This window comes from Balaenoptera physalus, assembly GCF_965194825.1.
Source record: "Balaenoptera physalus genome assembly, chromosome: 5".
NCBI classification, from domain to species: domain Eukaryota; kingdom Metazoa; phylum Chordata; class Mammalia; order Artiodactyla; family Balaenopteridae; genus Balaenoptera; species Balaenoptera physalus.
In genome coordinates, this window is record NC_138884.1 from 148,390,785 (window position 1) to 148,410,757 (window position 19,973).

The window sequence follows — 19,973 nt, forward strand, 5'->3', positions numbered from 1 at the left end:
TTGGGGGAGGCTGGAGCGCGGAGGAGGATGAACTCTTACAGAAACGTCAACTTTTTAAAATGCTCTTCCTTGCCAAGTTTCAGCCTGGTGGGAGTTTCATGTCGGAACCACTAAGTAGGAGTTGATAACGGACGAGTTAATCATCCTTAGGCAGGGGTGCAGTGCTGAGCAATGATACAGGCACCCAGGTGAGGTGCTTCCCGGGGCTGCCAGCGCAGGAGACCCCAGGGAGAACAAGGGCACGGGAGCAGGGGGTGGGAGAAAGCAGGGGAGGGGTCCCCCTGTCCTCACCACAGTACGCACCTGGGTGGGAGAGGCTTCAGGCCAGCCCCCATCCCCTTGGGACCAGGATGCCAGAGTCTGCAGAAACACTGGGGGTGGGGGGACTTCCCTGGTGGCGCAGTGGTTAAGAATCCGCCTGCCAATGCGGGGGACACGGGTTCGAGCCCTGGTCCGGGAAGATCCTACATGCCGCGGAGCCACTAAGCCCACGAGCCACAGCTACTGAAGCCCGCATGCCCTAGAGCTGGGGGGCCGCAACTACTGAGCCCGTGCACTGCAAGTACTGAAGCCCACATGCTAGAGTCCATGCTCCGCAACAAGAGAAGCTGCCACAATGAGAAGCCCGCGCACCGCAAGGAAGAGTAGCCCCTCCTCTCGTCGCAACTAGAGAAAAGCCCGCAGGCAGCAACAAAGACCCAACACAGCCCAAAAATAAAAATAAATTAAAAATTAAGAAATTGAGAAAAAGAAACACTGGGGGACAGAGGGGAGTGGGGAGCTGTCTGGAGCCTGGAAAGAGTTTTGGGCTGCCTTCTCTCCCCCAACCCCCAGCCCCAGCCCCCTTCATCAGCCAGCACATCCTGATGGCTGATGTCTCCCCCAGGACTGTTCTGGATCTGAAGTGGGTACGAGACCTTCACCATCTATTCCTTTGCCCATCATCACCAAGGGCTTTGTGACACCTTGTTTTGAAGAAAAGGCAGCATATTCTAGGACCAGTCTGGGAACAAGGGAAGAATTCATCATGCCTCCCTCCATCCTTCCATCCTTCCATCCATCCACCCATCCATTCATCCATCCACCCATCCCTCCATCTATCCATCCATCCATCCATTCATCATCCATCACTCCATCCCTCCACCCACCCATCCATCCATCCACCCATCCATCCATCCACCCACCCATCCATCCATCCACCCATCCATCCATCCACCCATCCATCCATCCACCCACCCATCCACCCATCCCTCCATCCATCTATACATCCATCCATTCATCATCCATCCTTCCATCCCTCCATCCACTTACACATCTACCCATCCATCTATTCATACATCCATCATCTATCCATCTATCCATCCATTCCACACACCTTCTTTGAGCACCAACTCTGAGCCCAGCCCTGTGCTGGAGACAAGGATGCAGGAAACACAGTCACTGCTCTCAGAGAACATATGGTCCAGGAGGGAAGAAGTCATGGACAGAAGCACAAGACAAAGACACAAAAGAAAGGTTGGCTCGTGGCCCACATTCCGTGGGGACAACTGGAGTTATTGGTGTGATGAAGAGAAGACTTGAGGGAACTGGCAATTGTTGCCAAAACTGTTGGGTACCCACCATAATAGCTGGCAGGGGAGAAGGAGGACAAGAGACGGTGATGAACAGTAAAAATGTTACCAGGTCAGCAGATTATAAATCCCAGCGGCTGAAGGATTCTTGGGGCAGGGCACTGGAGGGTCTACTGGAAACACAGGTGGTGTGATTGCTGCGTGGGTGCTTGGAACCGTGTTCAGGAGGCAGGTAGAGTTCACGTAATGGGTCACAAAGTGGTCTGGCCATAGGAGTAGGTGGCTGGGGTAGGTTGGAGGTCAAGTTCATCAGAGGAGAGCAGGTGGATGGATCACCCACCTGGAAATTGAAATCACTGAGGATGATAAGGGGAGAGAGTTAAAGAGGGATGCTGTCTTTGAAGGACAGGGGCGCACCCATTTTCAGTTAGAGCAAGGTCAAGGTTCAGACAAAAGGTCTAGGATATGGTGGTGTCGTGGCTCAGGAGGGCACAGCTGGAGCGTCTGGGGGGTCAGGGGGCCATGGGGGAAGGGTCAGAGAAGGGATGTACAGAGCCGCACAGGCAAGGCTGGCCTGGGAGACTTGAACGTGACATACAGAGGGAGAAGCAGCAGGACGAGGCAAGTCTGCAACAGCTATAAGTCAGCCGGCCCTTAAACACTCTCGCTCCTGGAAGCTGACCCAGCCCGGACGCCATGGCCCCCGAGGTGAGCGCTTTGCTTTGCTCGGGGAGGCGGCCCCCAAGCACAGCCTCCCTTTGCCTCAGCAGGCAATGGATGCAGCCAATTCCTGCGACACAGGTCGAGGGCTCCCCCAGCGCTGTGTCCGTCTGTGGATGGACGCACCTGCGCCCTCACAGCAGGCAGGGAGGGGTTTCTGCTCCATGTGGTGTCCTCAGCACCCAGCCCGGGCCGGGCAGGGTGGGCGCCCTGAATTGAGGAAGAAGAGGTCGAGTCGGCAGCTACTGAAAACCAACGTCCAACCTTGGGAGATAAGCCGAGGGGCAGAGACGGGCCTCACCTGGAGCACCTGCTCGGTGCCAGGCCTGCTCTGAGTGCAATTCACTCACTGAAAAGAAGAGTTCCTATTTTGACATGTAGAACGCACACCGAGGAGTGTTTAAAAATGTGGGCACCCGATTGGAAGAACGGTGACAAGACACACACCCGTGCTCTGCCCTCTTCTGCCAGAGGGAAGGCGTCTTGGAAGTCCTGCATTGAAGATGGGGCAGCCTGGGTCCCTGCATCACCACCTGGACTGCCTGCTGATTAGGAGCGTCTGCCTTTCAGATTTGAACACGAGGAGGAAGAAACATCTCTCCCCTGGGGGCCTTTATGCATTTTGTTGTACGTATTTTGTTATAGTAGTTAGCCTAATGTAACTAACAAACAGGATAAGTGCATTAACTGTTAATAGCCAAGCAGCTGGGAACTTGTGCTTCTGACTAAGATGGAGTAACAGGGACTGAATTTACCCTTTTGCCTGAAACAACTAAACAACTGGATAAAATATATGAAACAATGGCTCTCAAGATACTGGACATGAGGCAGGAAGGACAGCACATCACCTTAATTCCAGGCACCTTAAACCCTTTTCTGGAATAACACAGGCTACGATTTAAAAGTAACTAAATATCATACTCAGCTGAGAAAAAGACTGAAATAATGCCATTTGCAGCAACATGGGTGGGCCTAGAGATTATCAAACTAAGTGAAATAAGACAGAGAAAGACAAATATCATATGATATTACTTATATGTGGAATCTAAAAAAAAATGATACAGGGACTTCCCTGGTGGCGCAGTGGTTAAGACTCCGAGCTCCCAGTGCACGGGGCCCGGGTTCAATCCCTGGTCAGGGAACTAGATCCCACATGCCACGGGGCAACTAAGAGTTTGCATGCCACAACTAAGGAGCCCGCCTGCTGCAATTAAGACCCAGTGCAACCAAATAAATAAATAAATTTTTAAAAAATAATAAAAATTTAAAAAAACTTTAAATGATACAAAACAGAAATAGACTCACAGACATGGAAAATGAACTTACGGTTACCAAAGGGGAAAGAGGGGGGAGGGATAAATTGGGAGTTCGGGATTAACAGTTATACACTACTGTATATAAAATACATAAACAACAAAGACCTACTCTATAGCACAGGGAACTATAGTCAATATCTTGTAATAACCTATAATGGAAAAGAATCTGGAAAAGAATATATATATATATATATATATATATATATATATATATATATATATAAAACTAAAACACTTTGCTGTACACCTGAAACTAACACAACGTTATAAATCAACTATACTTCAATTTTAAAAAAAGTAACTAAATATCAATTCCTGGGATTTCCCTGGCTGTCCAATGGTTAAGACTCCACACTTCCACTGTAGGGGGCACAGGTTCAATCCTGGGTCAGGAAACTAAGATCTAAGATCCCGCAAGCCAGCGCAGCACGGCCAAAAAAAAAAAAACAATTCCTCCCAAGGCGCCCAGGTTTTCTCCACTCCCTTCCTTTGCCCTCATCGACCCTCCACTTGGAATGCTCTCCTGTTACCTAAAAACTGGGTTTGCCTCTTAGTGGGTGTCACGCCAAAACACACAGTCAAGTCAAGAAGTGGGAGAAGGATTTATTACTTGCAGTAAGTAAGGAGAACATCGAGGCTACTTCCCAAAACAGTGTCGCCCTGAACAGCAAAATTGGGGAAGCTTTAAGCTAAGGGAACATGCATATTCATGAGGGGGCTTGTGCAGGAGGAATTTAGCATAGAACTGGGGCAAGAGTCATCCTAGGTTGACAGTCCAGGTCTTAGTTGATTGAAGCCGGCAAAGATCAGTATCGTCCATTCTCTGGCTCCAGTTAGTCTGGTGGTCGATTGTCCGAGGAGGTTCGGACCCTGTAAAACAGCTCGAGAATACGTATCAGACTAATCTTTACCTTTGAAACAGAACTGGGAGTGTTTATGACTGATTTAGTATCTCCGATACGGTTGAATTATTTTCCTGGCCTGGTAATAGCTGTTTGCTCTTACATTCTTTTGTTTCCTTAAAATCAGTAACTACTGAGACCTGTTCTTTCGCAAAGGCAAGCATTGTGGCCAGGCTTAGATTACAACATGGCCTACACCTAAAGTGGCTTCTCTTATGTCAAGAAAGCTATGCCTGGTTCTCTTTCTTTGGGGACTCCCTTGTCCCCCATCTGCCTGCACTCCCTCCCAGGCACAGTCCAGCGTCCTTACCAGATGGACTCACCCTGTCCCTTCTCGAACCATCAAAGCACCTAGGGGGTGCCTCTACCCGACCCTATAAGCTACTAGAGGGCAGCAATCTGCTTCTCACTCTTTCCCTGTTTCCTGCTCTTCCCCCAGAGCACTGACCGGCTCACTTGCCCCATCAAATTGGCTGCGTTCAATTTTGCTCGATTTACTAGACAACAGCAGGTGGGAAGAAAGGAAACAGGTACACAAGTCTCTCTAATACAGAACAAGTGCATGGAAGATAAGCGGGATGCAGTTCAAAGACAAATGTTGGGGTGACAGCGCTCCCTGGGTCATGGGGAAAGCTTCGGCGGGACGGGAGCGAGAAGGCCCAGGACCCCTGGGGCTCCCTGTGCCTCCGCTGTTTTCCTCTGACAAGTGAAGGAGTGGGCTGGGTGGGTCTAGGGTTCCTGACAGAGACACTGACGCTGGAGTGCCGAGCAGAGGCCACCTTCCAGAGACCATAATGACAAGGAAGGCTCAAGACCAAGGCAGATGACACAGAAACAATCTAAGGTGCAGCAGACACGCTCCCGATTTCTGAACTGTTTACTCTTTCTACGGAGTCGAAGGGAAAGGGCGCTCTGGTCAATCCGGGCTGAGGGGTCGGGGCTCTTTTCTCCACCAAGTCCGCAGCAACCCCGCAACCCCAGCTAAGGCAGCCCTAGCCGCACTCGGCGGCGCCCGGCGTCAGGAGGCCGCGGCGTGGTTGCCTAGGAAACGCCCCCGTGCCTCCGCAGGGCTCCCCGGGCCTTGTAGTCCGCCGGCCGCCTCTCTTAGACCGGCCGCGCGGGGAGAGACTACAACTCCCAGGAGGCAGCGCGGCGGGGCCTTGGGGCGGGGCGGGGCCTGGTGGGCGGGGCCGGGCTAGGGCCTTTTCCCTCCCTCAGCTCTCGGGGTCTCCGCGTCTGGAGGAGGAAGATGGCGTCGCGGATGGTTCGAACCGGGCTGCGCGAGCTCCGGCCGCCGCCGCTACTACTACTGCTGCTGCTGCTCCTCGGGCCGTGGCCGGCGGCGGGCCACGGCGGCAAGTACTCGCGGGAGAAGAATGAGCCCGAGCCTTCCTCGAAGCGCGAGCCCGGGGGGGAGTTCCGCATGGAGAAGCTGAACCAGCTGTGGGAGAAGGCCCAGCGGGTGAGCGGCGGCCGGGCCCCTCTACCTCGGGGGTCCGCGGGGCCGGGGCTTCCTCTACCTCGGGGGTCCGCAGGGCCGGGGCTTCCTCTACCTCGGGGGTCCGCGGGGCCGGAGCTTTCTCTAGCTTCGGGGGTCCGCGGGGCAGGGGCTTCCTTTAATCCTGGGATCAGCGGAGCCCGGACCGGGGTCTCTTCTAATCCTGGGGTCCCCGGGGCCCGGGTCTCCTCTAACTTTGGGGGTCTACGGGGCCGGGCCTTTGAGCCTTTGACAGCCTCAGACCCGCCCACAGATGTAGGTGTGGGTACCCCTTGCCTGGCGCCTCCGGGAAGAGGGACCCTGGCCTGGTGATGACAGGCGAAGGCTGGGGAGGCCTTGGTGCCTGGGCAGAAGGGCTGCCCCGCCAGTTCGAAGTGGCAGCTTTGCAGCTGAGGCCGAGATCCCCCCCTGCAGGCAGACCCAGGTCTCCTGCCTTGCAGGTTTTTGCCTTTTCTCCTACATTGTATTTCTCTGTATGGAGAAACAAGAAGAACAGGGGATACTGAGCATGAAGCAAGCCCAAGGACAGCAGATATCCTAGAAGCAAGCCAGTTCTTGTGAAATCGGGTGAGGTGAGAGGAGAACACCTGAAACTTAAGACGCTAGTGAACGAAATCCGACCGACCGTTCTCATTTTAGAGAAGAAAGCAACTAAGCCCAGAGGGCAAAGGGCGCCTCCAAGGTCACTCCGCCTGGGGGTAGAATTGGGACTACAGCTTGCTGCTTGGGGTGTGACCTGGACCAGCGGCCTCCTCGTTAACATAACGGCCCCTCCTTTGTTAGGTGGGGTTTGTTTTTAGTGAAATGGCCATTTACAAACTCCCCCCAACCCTGTGGGCCTCAGCGTTTTCTTTAGAGCCAGTCTTCCAGTTTTAAGCATTCCCGAGTCCTTGAGAAGGAGAGTAAAACAAAGTAAGGACTAAGTTTTGGAAGACAGGAGAAACCGGCGGGAAAGAAAGGCGGGGGGAGGGGCAAACGCTGGGGAAAGGATGTGGCAGGGAGATTGCAGGGCAGGCAGGAGCGGGTGGATGCCCCCAGGCCCAGCACTGTTCCCAGGCCAGTGGCCCTGAGGATTCTGCCGGGGGCCCAGCTGTCAGGGCCCACTGTGTGTGTGCAGCCTGCCCGGGTGAGAGAGAGCACTCTGGGCTGGAGAACCAGGGGGACTTCCTGGAGGAAGGGGATCTTGTGTCCAGGAACCTGCACTGAGCCCTTCTGCTTGCAGGGCTGTCCTGGTCAGCCCCGCCTTGTCCGTCCAGATGCTGCTTTGCATCTGCCAGCCTGGGCAGCCTCCTCACACCTCCTGGCCGTCACCTGCCCTCGAGCTGCACCCGCCTGAACCCGCCACCCCCCCATGCTCAGTCCGCTGTTGACCTGTGCAGCCTCAGGTCACATCTGTCCGAGAGAGTCTGACTCGGTTCTCCAGGAACCCCAACCCTGCCCCAGCCTTGGGCGGACAGGCCTTGAACTGGATGACCTTTCTGGGCCCCTTGGCCCTGAATTCTACAGTTGCACGTACAAGTCTCTTCTGAACGAAATGTGCAGACCTTCCAGCGTGGGGTCCATGCCTGGTGGCATTTTCCGGGTCCCTCCTCACATCGGACGCCTCGCGCGGGTAGGCAGACCCACGGAATACAAGCTGGCCTGTCCCGGGCCCTCTAGGCTGAGAAGCTTCAAGGGCGGCGGCGGAGCTGGTCCCGGGAGGCGAGCTGTGCAGTCCTCAAGCCGGGCTGGGCCGGGGCGGGCACTCGCGCTGCTCAGAGCCGGTGCCCAGGGCGGTGAGGGGCGCCCGGCACACCTGTGCCAGGGTTCTCAGCCTTGGACACGTGCTCTCTGAAAACATCAAGTGTTTCTTTGTTTTCTAAATATGAAACAATTTCATAGTATGTCATGCCTAGCGTGTACCCAGGGTGAGGGAGAGGAGTCTGATGAAGGCGCCCGCCTCGCCCTCTCTTTCCAGCCCACCTTTTACGGGGGTGGGGGGCAAGTCCCGCCTTGGTCCACAGATGCCATGGTAGGGGGCCTCCCCATCCTGAGACCAGTTCAGGGAACTACTGGTGTTGCTTCATCACAGCCCAGCATCTCCAGTCTTGACTTGCTGTGAAATTGTGCAGTTCCTCTTGATCCAAGCGCTTTAGAAGAGCTGTGGGCCAGACGGCAGGCACAGGGTTACTTCCAGAGCCTCGTGGGTCTTGTGACCTCTCCCGGGGTGTCGCAAGGCTCCTGAGCAGGGAGCGGCTGGAGCAGTCCTTGGAGCTCTGGGGGGTGGGTGAAGCCGTGGGAAGTCGTCCCGAGGGGTGCCCCTGTGGAGATGTCTGGATGGCGTCTCCCTCCTGGGGTTGCCGTGCGCGCGCGCGCGCGTGTGTGTGTGTGTCTGTCTGTCTGTGAATTATGTCTCAACCCCGCTGTCCCTGTGTGCGGCCTTGTTCTCTGCACCCAGGCACCACATCCTCTGCTCCGGGGAGGACTCAGGGAGGGCCGGCCGAGCGACCAGGAGTCACCTGTACACCCGGCACTCCTGTCCCTACAGCAGCGCAGAGGCGGGCAGGGCTGTGTTCTGGCCTCGGAGCTGCTTCGCGGACTTAGGCACGCTGTGAGCAAGGGGGCTTTCAGCTCAGAGTGCAGAGCTGTGGCTGGAGGCCGAGGCTTGCGTGGACGCTGGTTCCCAGGGACTTGTTTCGGTTTTTTTGTTTTGTTTTGGTTTGGTTTTTTACCATTTTTTTGAGGTATGGTTGACCTCCAAAAAGCTGTACGTATTTAATGAGTTTGGAGGTAAGTGTACATCCCTGAAACCAGCACCACCATCTGTGCCATAAACACACCCACACCCGTCACCTTCCATAGTATCCTCCCGCCCTCTAGTTTGTTAGTGTGTGTGTGTGTGTGTGTGTGTGTGTGTGTGTGTGTGTGTGATAAGAACTTAAGGTAAGAACTACCCTCTTGGCGAATTTTTAAATAATAAGTATGCTATGTAAATAGCGGACAGTGTTGCGCTGTGCACTGAGCCTCGGGACTTACGCTGCATAACTGACTTTGTGCCCTTTGACCCGCACCTTCCACCCCCTCTTGGCTGTTGTGAATAGTGCTGCAGTGAGCATGGGACCACAGATCTTTCTTCAAGGTCCTGATTTCAGTTCCTTCAGATAAATACCCAGACGTGGGATTGCTGGATCATAGTGTGTTGATCGTTCTCATCTTCATTTTTGAGGCACCTCCGTACTGTTCTCCACAGTGACGGCACCAGTTTGCATTCCTACCAGCAGTGCACGAGGGTTCCCTTTTCTTCCCATCCTCACCAACAGTTGTTGTTTTCTGTTTGTTTCCCATAGTAACCATGCTCATGGGTGTGAGGCGGTACCTCATTGGGGTTGGATTTGCATTTCCCCGATGATTCGTGACGTGGAGCGTCTTTCCACGTACCTGTTGGCCATTTGTATGTTGTTTTTGGAGCAATATTTATTCAAGGTCTTCACCTATTTTTTTAAAAAATCAGGTCATTCTATTCAACGTAGTAGTGCAAGTTCTAGTCAGAACAGCTAGGGAAGAAAAAAGAAATGACAGTCATCCAAATCAGAAGGGAAGAGGTAAAAGTATCTGTTTGCAGATGATGTGATCTTATATGCAGAAAATCCTAAAGACTTCACGAAATAACTTAGATCTAGGTCACCGCGGTTACAGGATACGGAATCAACATACAAGCCTCGGTTGCGTTTCTGTACACCAGCATCAAACTCTGAAAAGGAAATTAACGAAACAGTCCCATTTACAGTAGCAACAGAAAGGATAAAGTACCCAGTGACCTTTCGCTGTGTGTCCTGGGCCAGTTCTTAACCTCCCTGGGCCTCAGTTTACCCGAGCAGCCTGCAGGGTGATTGTGAAAGTTGCAGAGGCAGAGGAGAAGGTGCCGGGCTCGTGAGGCCCCGGGCTGAGAGCAGCTCCGTGGAGGGCGCTGTGCTCACCCTGAGCCTTGGGCCGAGGGCGTCCAGGATGCGGGCCCGGCGGCGCCCGCCGCTGAGAGCGGCTTCCTCCTGCCCAGCTGCTTGTCTCATGGGTGTAGGTGATTTACTCCGCTTTAATATTTGACAGAGCCTGCTTTGCATTTGGTGTCTATTAACCGGTTACTTTCACGTGAGTCATTAACATTTAACTTCAAGTTAAGGAGGTTAGGAGGGTCCGGAGAGTGGCCTTTTTTGCCTGGGCTCCGTGCCTGCCGTTGGGGGCACCACTGTCGCCCGGGGCGCCTCCAGCCCTGAGCCCGCGGGCCTCCACGTTTCAGAGGGAGGCTGGCACCAGATCACGGCTCACCCTTGTGAGACGCAGAGCCTCGGACACTGCTGGGCACCAGTCTGCAGCTCGGGGCTCCGGCCCGGACGTTGGCGCCTGGGGAGGTGGACAGCCAGGAAAGTGCGCAGGGGTCAGGTCCCAGCGCCCTCGCCCGCTGTCCTGTCATCTGCGGGGAGCGCCTGCCTGGGGTGGCACGGCCATCCGGGGAGCCAATGCGCCCAAGGGCTACCCAGGGGGAGCCCCGCTCGTGCAGCCTCCCCAGGGCCCCGGCTGGGAAGGTGAGGCGTCCTGCGACAGGAGCCCCTGGGCCACCAGCACCTGCACACTCAGGTCGCTGGTGGCGGGCGGCTCCCTGGGGACTTGGGATCTGACGAGGCTGGAGAGCGGCCTCAGGGTGTAAGGGCCGGTGGTCTTCACGCTGCGGGCAGAGGTCCCTTTGAGGTTCTCATGCGGGAGCACATGCAGGATTTTGGCCACCTGGGACCCTGGCTCCGCCTCCCCGTCTCTGGCATCTGCCCTCCGAGGTCAGTGTCTCCCAGGCTGTCGCTGGTCATCGTTCAGCTGGGGATCACGTGTCCTCTTTTCTCCTCCCGCAGCTTGATCTTCCTCCTTTGAAGTTGTCCGAGCTCCATGCTGATCTGAAGATACAAGAACGGGACGAGTTCAAGTGGAAGAAATTGAAGGCTGAAGGCCTGGATGAAGACGGAGAGAAGGAGGCAAAGCTTGCCCGCAGTCTCAGTGGTATGTCTCTTCTCAGTCCAAGGGCAGCGGTCACCCAGGCTCGGGCCCCAGCTTCTTAATCTGACTTGGTTTGTGGGTAAGACGAGAGTCGGGGCTGTCCTCGTGAGCCTGGCCCTGGCAAGGTGACCCTCAGCCGCGGGCAGGCACAGCTGCCAGGCTGTCCTGTGCGGGCTCTTGGCACGTGGGAGGGAGGGCCAGGGCGAGGACGTCTGGCCGTGTTAGCACACAAGCAACCAGGGCTGCTTGGTCCAGGGAGGCGCCTGGGATGGCCAGATGCCCACGGTCATCTGGACAAGGAAGCGGGGCTGTTCCCAGGGTCTGGCCGTGTGAAGAGCACGGCCCCCCCCCGTCCGAGCCTTGTGGCCCCTGTGGCCCACCCTGCATCTAGGGCTCTCAGTGCGTCCAGGTGGCCCGGGGCTGGGAGATGGAGGAGGGTGGGGGGCAGGGAGAGGCGGCCGGAGGTCAGCTCCCTCCCCGCGATGCCCGCGCCGCAGGCTGGACACCAGGAACACTCACTCTTCACAGCTCACTCTCAAGGCTCCCAGTGGGCTGAGCTTCTGGGTAGGGTGGGTTCTGAGGCACAGGCAGTGTAGACAGGGAAGTGAAGCCCCAGGAGGCGAGGTCAGGCTGAGCAGGGCGCTCCCTGGGCTGGCTCAGCTGAAGGTGGGCCCCGGGGCGAGGAGCTGGGTGTGGAGGCCGCACAGGTGGGCCGCGGGGCCCCTGTGGGGACCACTCGTGTCCAGCGCTTGTCAGAGGAGGTGCTGGGGGTCAGGGGTCAGGTGGGCCACTGCCCGGATGAGGACCTCAGGGATGGAGCACAGGGGAAAGGGAAGCCCGGATCCAGAGGGGCCCGCGTGTGGCCTGGAGGAGACAGTGGGGACTGTCTGCAGACGGGAGGAAGGACGCCCGTTCCTTCAGAGCAGGGCGGGCGGGGCGGGAGGAGATGCTGGGAGGGGCGTCCTCCAGGGCAGACCCAGCAGCCCGGCCCCGCTGAGGAGCGCTGCTTCCGGGTCGCGAGGCACCCGCCGCGTCGTGTTGGTGACGATGGTGCTGAGACGCAGGCCCCCGTCCGGCGCAGAGGCTCTGGGCGGCGCTGTGTCCTGGCGCTACTGACAGACGACACCTGGTCGCTGCCCCACAGTGACCGGCCAGCAGCAGGCTGGAGCCAGTGTCCCCTCCCGGCTACCGCTGTTAACTTTTCACCGGAAGCTGCCGACGCTGAGGTTTCTCCTTGTAGAAAATCTTTTCTGCAAATAAAAACATGACTTGGGCCGTGGAAGAGCTTCCCCGGCCACCGCCCCGTCCATTCGGTGGGCTGTCGTCCTCTCCCGCCCTCGCTGGAGTTCGCCCACGACAGGAACGGGCTGCGGGTTTGGTTTTGCAAGCCTGTGAAGCTGGTCCTACAGGCAGTGCCGGGGGTGCTGAGCCCGTCCTGCCGCGCGCGCTCTCCACCGCGGGTCGGGGGACGGAGGGGTCGGCCGGAAGCGCGCGGCGGGAGCCCCGAGGCCGCCAGTGTGTGCTAGGGGCGGTTGGCGGAGCGGGACCCCGGGTTTGTTCACGCTCCTTCCGCTGGGTCCTGAGTGGGCAGGAGAGCTGGGCGGGCGGAGGAAGGGGCGGCCCCCAGACCACGGCCTCGACCCCCTCCCGCACTCTCCTAGTCATCCTGGCCAAGTACGGTCTGGACGGGAGGAAGGACGCCCGGGCCGTGAGCAGCAACTTCATCAGCCACGGCCCCGCCGACCACAGCCTGGAGGACCCCCGGCTGGAGAAGCTGTGGCACAAGGTACCCTCGGCGCTGCCATCCGCCTTGGAGGCGTCGGGCCTTGGCTTTTGGTTTCCTGCCCCCGCGTCGCCTAGCGAAGGGGGGTAAAGGCCGAGACCTGGGCCTGGGCACTCCACCCAGGAGCAGGGGTCCTGCCTGGCCCGCGGGAGTGATCCACAGGGGCACCCGCGTAACTAACCCCAGGTGGGCACGGCTGGCAGGGTGCACCCCGAGGTGTGGACAGGCGAGCACGGCCCACGGGGGTGTTCACTGGAGGTGGCTTTCCTTCCAGGCGAAGACCTCTGGGAAGTTCTCCAGTGAAGAACTGGACAAGCTGTGGCGGGAGCTCCAGCATCACAAGGAGAAGGTCCAGGAGTACAACGTCCTGCTGGAGACCCTGAGCAGGACCGAAGGTGCTCCCCGCAGGCGGCCCTGGCTCCAGAGTGTTCCAGAACAGAGCTGCTGGGGGGCTGGGGGCAGTGCCATGCTGTCAGGCCTCCCAGCTTTCCGAGCAGGAATCTCAGCGTTTAGGAGCCCGTCGGGGTACCTACGCGCGTCTGTGGGCGTGGGTTCAGATGAATCTGTTGTGCGGTGCCACGGGCCACCGCTCCTGTCACCACCGGCGTGACTTCAGGGGGACTTGTGGGGGGCTCGGGACCCGCCCCGAGAGAGGCAGCGGGGCTGGGACTGCGGCGCTCCACGACATGTAGACGGAGCTCCGCGGGCGGCCCAGGGCCGGCCCTCACAGCCTCCTGCCTCTGGCTCCGCAGAAATCCACGAAAACGTCATCAGCCCCGTGGACGTGAGCCGCGCCAAGGAGGACGCGCTGCAGGTGGGCCACGCCGAGCTGAAGGACAAGCTGCGGGACATCAGCCAGGGCTTCGACCGCCTGCGGAGGGTCAGCCTCCAGGGCTACGGCGACCAGACCGGTGAGCCCGCGCCCCGCTGCCCGGCGCCCGGGTGACGGCCGCGGAGCCCCTCCAGCCCCTCCGCCCCTCCGCCCCCAGGGCCACACCTGGGCTGCTCTCTCTCTCCTGGAAGGTGCACGCATCTTTATTTCTAGCCCCACGGCGTCCTTTGACCCTCACGGTGGCCCGCGGCCCCGCGCGCTGGGATGGCTGCTCTGCTCCCATGCAGACGGCTCGCTGCTCGGGGGCCGAGGCCGGAGCTCCTCGCTGGGTGCCCCCCCCCGGAGGATGGCCCGGGCCTGTGCGCGCGTTTCCCGCGGGAGCCCGCGGCTCAAGCCTGGTGCGGGCTTGCAGGAAGTCGGCCAGGCGCTCTTGTACCGTCTTCTGTCACCCGTCCGTTCCTTCTCCGGCCTGTTTCCCGAGCACTGGCCATGTGGTGGGTGCTGCTCTCGACACGGGGGTGCAGCGGGGACGCGAGGTGGGCTCCCTGCCCCTCCCCGTGGCCCAGGTGCCCCGGGGCACGACTCTGCCCTGCTGGGCTCGGTCGCCCGCCGTGGTGAGGGGACCAGACTGCCGTGTGGACCCGCTGTGCTGATCTGCTGAAATGCCAGGGAGCAGGGACCCCCAAGGGCCTGGCCGTGCGGAGGAGCCGGGCAGCTGATGCTGTGCCTCGGCCCCTCCCCTCCCGGGGCTGCATCCAGCCGGCCCCTGCTGCTGGCCTGCCGAGTCCCTCCAGCAGCGCCCCAGGGCCCCGGGCAGCGGGAAGGGTCTGCCGCTGGGGAGGTGGGACAGCTGGTGAGATGACGGCCGGGCGGGCTGCCATGGGAGGGAGGCGGGTGACAAGCCCACACCCTCGCCCCGTGCTCGCAGGAGGGGTGGCTGAAGTCACGGGGTCCCTTCCATTTGGTTTACTCTGCTTCAGAGCTACAGGGGCAGGCAGTGCCTGAGCCTCAGCCTGGAGCTGCGGGTAGAGGTACCCACAGTCTGAACCGCACCCCCCCCCCCAACATTCCACCTGCTGGCTCGTGCAAGTGCTCCCGCGACCCGGGCAGCAGCGGCTCGACCAGGGGCTGGGAGGGCATCGCCGAGGCCCCCTCAGCGGGTCCCGGGATCCGCAGACCGAACGTGCATGGAAGGAGTGCTTGGTCTGCTTCCAGAGGATGCTTGCGCACAAGCACCGTGCACTGTGCAGGCGGCCTGTGTGGCCCCGGGCGTCCCGGGCTGCCGCCGTGCAGGTCTCCGAGCCTGCCTTTGCTCCTTCGCAGGGTTCGAGGAGCCTCGGGTGCTGGACCTGTGGGACATGGCCCAGTCGGCCAACTTCACCGAGAAGGAGCTGGAGGCCTTTCGGGTAGGGACGGCCTCGGCCACGGGGTCTGGCGGCATCTCTCCCAGTGGACTTTCTGATAATGTGGGGAAGGTCCTCTTCTTTAGTCCCAGCAGATCAGCGTTTTCACGGGAACATTCTCTTTCCTTGCCCTCTGTGTCCCTCCGCCGCCCTGGTTGGCAACCCGTGTGGGACAGAGCTGGCCTCCGGTGAACAGACAGTGTGGCTTCAGGGCATCTGCTCAGTTTTGGGTGCACTGGGCGTGAGGCCGGGGCTTGTGGGACGAGCGAATTGAGAGGGATTTGGAGGAGGAGCCAGTAGGACCCTGCGGGGCCGCGGTGCTGGGCCCGGAGGGAGGAAGGGTCTTTGGATCACCTGGGCATTGCCTCCAGGTGGGTTCTGCTGTGGCAAAGCTGCCACAGGTCAGGGGGTCAGGGATCAAGGAAGGGCACAGGCCCGTGGGTGTGAAGCTTCCGTCTCCTTGGACAGGAGTGCAGGGAGAGGGGAGCCTGCCCGGGACCTGGGGAGTTAAGATCGCTGACATGTTTAGGAGGTGTCTTGACATGGGCCTGGAGGCACCCCTGTGGGGCGCTGGAGGAGTGTAGGGGTCGGGCCTGGAGGCCCACCTGCGCTGGGGTGGGGGGAGCCTGGAGGCCTGGGGAACGGAGAGGACGGGGGACAGTGCAGGGGTGCCCAGGGCTCAAGCGCCACATGTCAGGCTGGATATGGGGTCAGGGCCAGAGGGAACCGAATGCCTGGCAGGTGCCATTCACCTAGAGGGTGAGGGGTCAGTGGGAGTGGGGAGGGAGCGCATAGGGTTGCAACCCTTGGCCCCTGAAGGCCGTCAGGTTCTTGTGGGTCCCTTTAGAGAGAAGGGCTGCTCACCTGATTCCCATGTGTGCTGCTTCATGATCGCGCGGCAGCCGGGAGGGCGGAGCCTGCCGTCCCACTCGGCCCCCGGAGCTGTCCCAGGCGGGCTGCACGGGGAATGGGCGCAGGGTGTGCAGTCTTCAGGGCGGGGGAGCCCCGGCCCCAAGCGTGCAGCCACCTGCCCTGGGTGTTCTCCTGAAGCAGCCGTGAAGTTCCATCACGGACCCTAGGGTGGTAGTAAGAGCACGTTGGGCTAATTCAGTTGTTTAAACATTATTCTAGGAAGAGCTTAAGCACTTTGAAGCCAAAATTGAAAAGCACAACCACTACCAGAAGCAGCTGGAAATTTCCCATCAGAAACTGAAACACGTGGAGAGCTTTGGGGACCAGGAGCACGTGAGCCGGAACAAGGAACGGTACGCCATGTTGGAGGAGAAGACCAAGGAGCTGGGCTACAAGGTGGGTGTGCGGCCGCCAGCCAGGCCTCCGCGGGAGCGGGCACGTGACAGTTCCGTCAGCGCCAGCGCGCCGGCCTCCAGGCCCCCCGGCCTCCCCTCCCTGGGCCTCGGCTCCCCCTCTGCAGAGAGGAGGGGGTTGTCTCACCCTCGCGGAGCTCGGTGGGGGCAGCGGCCACGCAGTGGTCAGCTGCAGGGGGCGGGACAGGGACTGCCCAGGCCTTCCCACCCCACCTGTTTCTGGGTCTGTTTAGGGCTGCGTTCTGAACCAGGCGAGCAGTGAAGAGGTGTACACGCGCGAGGCGGGTGGGTGGGCAGGCAGCCGGGGCTGGAGCCGGGCTCTTCCAGCCGTACCACTGGCATCCTGGCCCCCAAAATATGTGGCCTGTCACTGGTTCTGAAGGTCCTGCGCTCCTGCGAGCTGCCCACATGGCTTTGGAGGCTCCTGAGTGGACACGGGAGCCAGCGGTTTCCCAAGCGTTAGGCCTGGGGCGCGAGGAGACCATACTCGGCTCCGGAGCAGCAGCAGGGGTCCCGTGCGGGGCGCTCCTCACATGCGGCTCAGTGGGGCTTGCAAATACCCCAAATGGGGGCGCTGGCTCCATTATGGGGTGACGTGTGAACCCCAGACAGTGCTCAGGTGTGCAGGACATCAAGACCGAAGCACCCCTCGCTGGGGGACACCTGACCCAGCAGCGCCGCTGCCCACCCTCCCCTGGTCATTCATGGTGAACCCACAAATCCAGGCACTAAGGCGTGAGGGCCCATCTGCAGCAGAGCCTCTGGTTTAGGTTAAGTGAGAAAAGGAGGGGTGGGCGGTGTGGACCCTCCGCAGAGTCAGCAGCACGAGCATGGTACGTCGTCGCCACAGGTGCCCAGGAAATTCAAAACGGAGGAGCTGGGCCCTGGAGGGAGCCTCCTGGGTGCCTTTCGCGCAGGGGTGTGTTATCTATTCAAAAATAAACGAAACTTAAAAAGTGAAAGAAGACCAAAGTACCAAGAAGGAAGGGAGTGTGTGGATTCTTTCCTGTGTTTGGCAGAGCCGAGCAGGGGGAAGCCAGGCACCCCTCGTGGGGCGTCCACCTGCAGGTGACACCGTGACGGACTCCGCAGCGGGGATAAAGAGGGAGCCGGTGCTCCTGGCTTCCCCGACCGTGGAGAAGGGACTCTTGACGTGCCGTGAGCACCGGGGCTGCCAGAGGAGAGCTCCCCAGGTCCCCGCCCGGCCCGGGCTCCTGCGCGGAAGGCCGGCAGCGCCAGCCTGCGGGGCTCTGTGAACTAGGAACAGAGGGCAGAGCCCAGGCCCTTGGACTGCCGCGGCGGTGGCGCCCGCCATCGTGTGATGAGGACAAGCTGGCCGGAGGCGCGGACGAGTCGGGGTCTTCATTTGCTGCTTTTGAAATGACGTGGTACCGTAGGCAGCCCGCCACGACAGACAGGCCCCCCGCAGCCCACGGGGTCACGCCCGGAGCATGAAGCCCTGGTGACCGGAGGGGACCGCGGTGCTGGGCCCTGTAGGACGTCTCCTACATGAGCCCCGTACATGCGCTGCCGGCAGGAGCCTCGCCTCAGACCTAGAGGCATGCAGACTGAAAGTAAGCGGGTGGAAAAAGGTATTCCATGCAAATGGAAATCAAAGCCAGGACAGCAGTACTCACCAGACAAAATAGACTTGAAAACAAAGACTGTAACAGGAGACAAAGGTAGACATTACATAATGGGATCAATCCAAGAAGAAGACGTAACAATTGTTTAAATGCACCCAACATAGGAGCAACTAAACACATAAAGCAAATATGAACAGACATAAAGGGAGAAATTGACGGTAACAGTAATAGTGGGGGACTTTACCACCCCCCTTACATCAATGGACAGATCATCCAGATAGAAAATCAGTAAGGAAACACAGGCCTTAAGCAACGCATTAGACCAGATGAACGCTATAGATTGAGCATGCCATCCAAAAGCAGAATACACATCCTTCTCAAGTGCACACAGAACATTCTCCAGGACAGATCACATGCTGGGCCACAGAACAAGTCTCAGTAAATTTAAGAAAATCATATCAAGCATCTTTTCCAAACACAACAGCTTGAGACTAGAAATAAACTACAAGGAAAAAAAACCTCCAAAAAACACAAACACATAGAGGCTAAACAGTATGCTACTAAACAATCAGTCGGTTGCTGAAGAAATGAAGAAATTTTAAAATACCTGAAGACAAGCAAAAAGACAACTTTCCCAAACCTAGAGGACATAGCAAAAAAAGAGGGAAGTTTATTGCAATGCAGATCTACCTCAAGAAGTAAGAATCTCGAATAAACAGCCTAACCTTACAGTTGAATTAGAAAAAGAACAGACAAAACCCAAAGTTAGTAGAAGGAAAGGAATCAGGAAGATCAGAACAGAAATAAAGACTAAAAAAAAAGAAAGAAAAACAGAAAAGATCAATGAAACTAAGAGCTGGTTCTTTGGAAAGATAAACTGATAAACGTTTATCCAGACTCATCAAGAAGCAAACGAGAAAGGGCCCAAATCAATGAAAGCAGAAATGAGGATGAGGGGGGTGGAGAGCGGAAGCAGCGCTGTTGGTCACTCTTCTGCTTCTAGCCGTTCATAATGTTCCTTGCGGGCTGTTTGCGGTTAGTGAGCTGCCTTTATGATTTATTTATGATCCGTTCTAGATGGGTGGGTACTTGGACAGCAGGATCACCGAGCTGAGGAGTTCTCAGCGACAGGCTGCGTATCTTGGGTCATGAGCAGATCTGCTAACTGGTTCACCTGTGCTGTTCCTGCAGGTAAAGAAGCATCTGCAGGACCTGTCCAGCCGTATCTCCAGGGCTCGCCACAATGAGCTCTGAGGCCCCGGAGCCTGGCCGGCGGCTCCTGAAGATGGGCCTGGGTGCTCAGGGGTGGCTTGTCACCAGCAGAACCTCAGGGAAGGCGCGATGGGGACTGGCCACGAGGGGCCTGAGTGGGAAGGATAGTGCCGCGGGCCGGGAGGAGGAGCTCCATGATCCCGCCCTGCCCACCCCCGGCTGGCGGCCCGTGCCCTCAACACAGCCAGCCGTCACCTCGGTTGAGAACGCAATTCCCAGCTGCCCGTGGAGTGGTGGTCCCCTATGCTACAAGGTCACAGTTTGCATCAAAATCTTAAAAATCTGCCACTGGAAATACTATGTACAGAAGTCTTTACAAATATATTGCAGTATTTAATTAAACCTTGAGGTCATTGAGGCGTCACTGGGTCCCATCTCACTGTGTCTGCTGGGCCAGGGGACTTCAGTCTCAGGTGAGGTGAGCGGCTCCAGGCCACTGTGCCAGCTCCAAGGCCCCTCTTCCGCCCCCAGCCCCACCCCCCAATCTCTGTGGCATGAGATGGAGGAGGGGCTGGTGGGCTTGGCTGGGCCCTCCCTGGTCTGGCGCTTTAGTTATGGGGTAGAGACGGCAGGGCAGAGGGGATGGTGCCCTGGCCTCTGACCTGAGCTCCTGCGCCTGCAGGTCAGGGTTGGGAAGAGCCCGACAGCCCATGGGGCTCCATGTCCAGCGAGAAGGCCCAGTTCAGGGTCGGGTCCACAGCACGCGTGGTTCCAAGAGGATCCACCGGGCGCTGTGTTCCCGTCTT

General features: G+C 58.4%; 1 protein-coding gene across 1 annotated transcript; it reads left to right on the forward strand.

Annotated features, from left to right (window-relative positions):
* The first annotated feature begins 5,710 nt into the window (after nt 1-5,710).
* On the forward strand, nt 5,711-19,569 carry LRPAP1 (LDL receptor related protein associated protein 1). Its single transcript, XM_082462440.1, has 8 exons — nt 5,711-5,971; nt 10,885-11,029; nt 12,688-12,812; nt 13,084-13,204; nt 13,562-13,720; nt 14,965-15,047; nt 16,176-16,352; nt 19,147-19,569. The coding sequence occupies exons 1-8, from the start codon at nt 5,759-5,761 to the stop codon at nt 19,207-19,209; spliced, it is 1,086 nt and encodes a 361-aa protein (XP_082318566.1). The 5' UTR covers nt 5,711-5,758; the 3' UTR covers nt 19,210-19,569.
* Nucleotides 19,570-19,973: the final 404 nt, after the last annotated feature.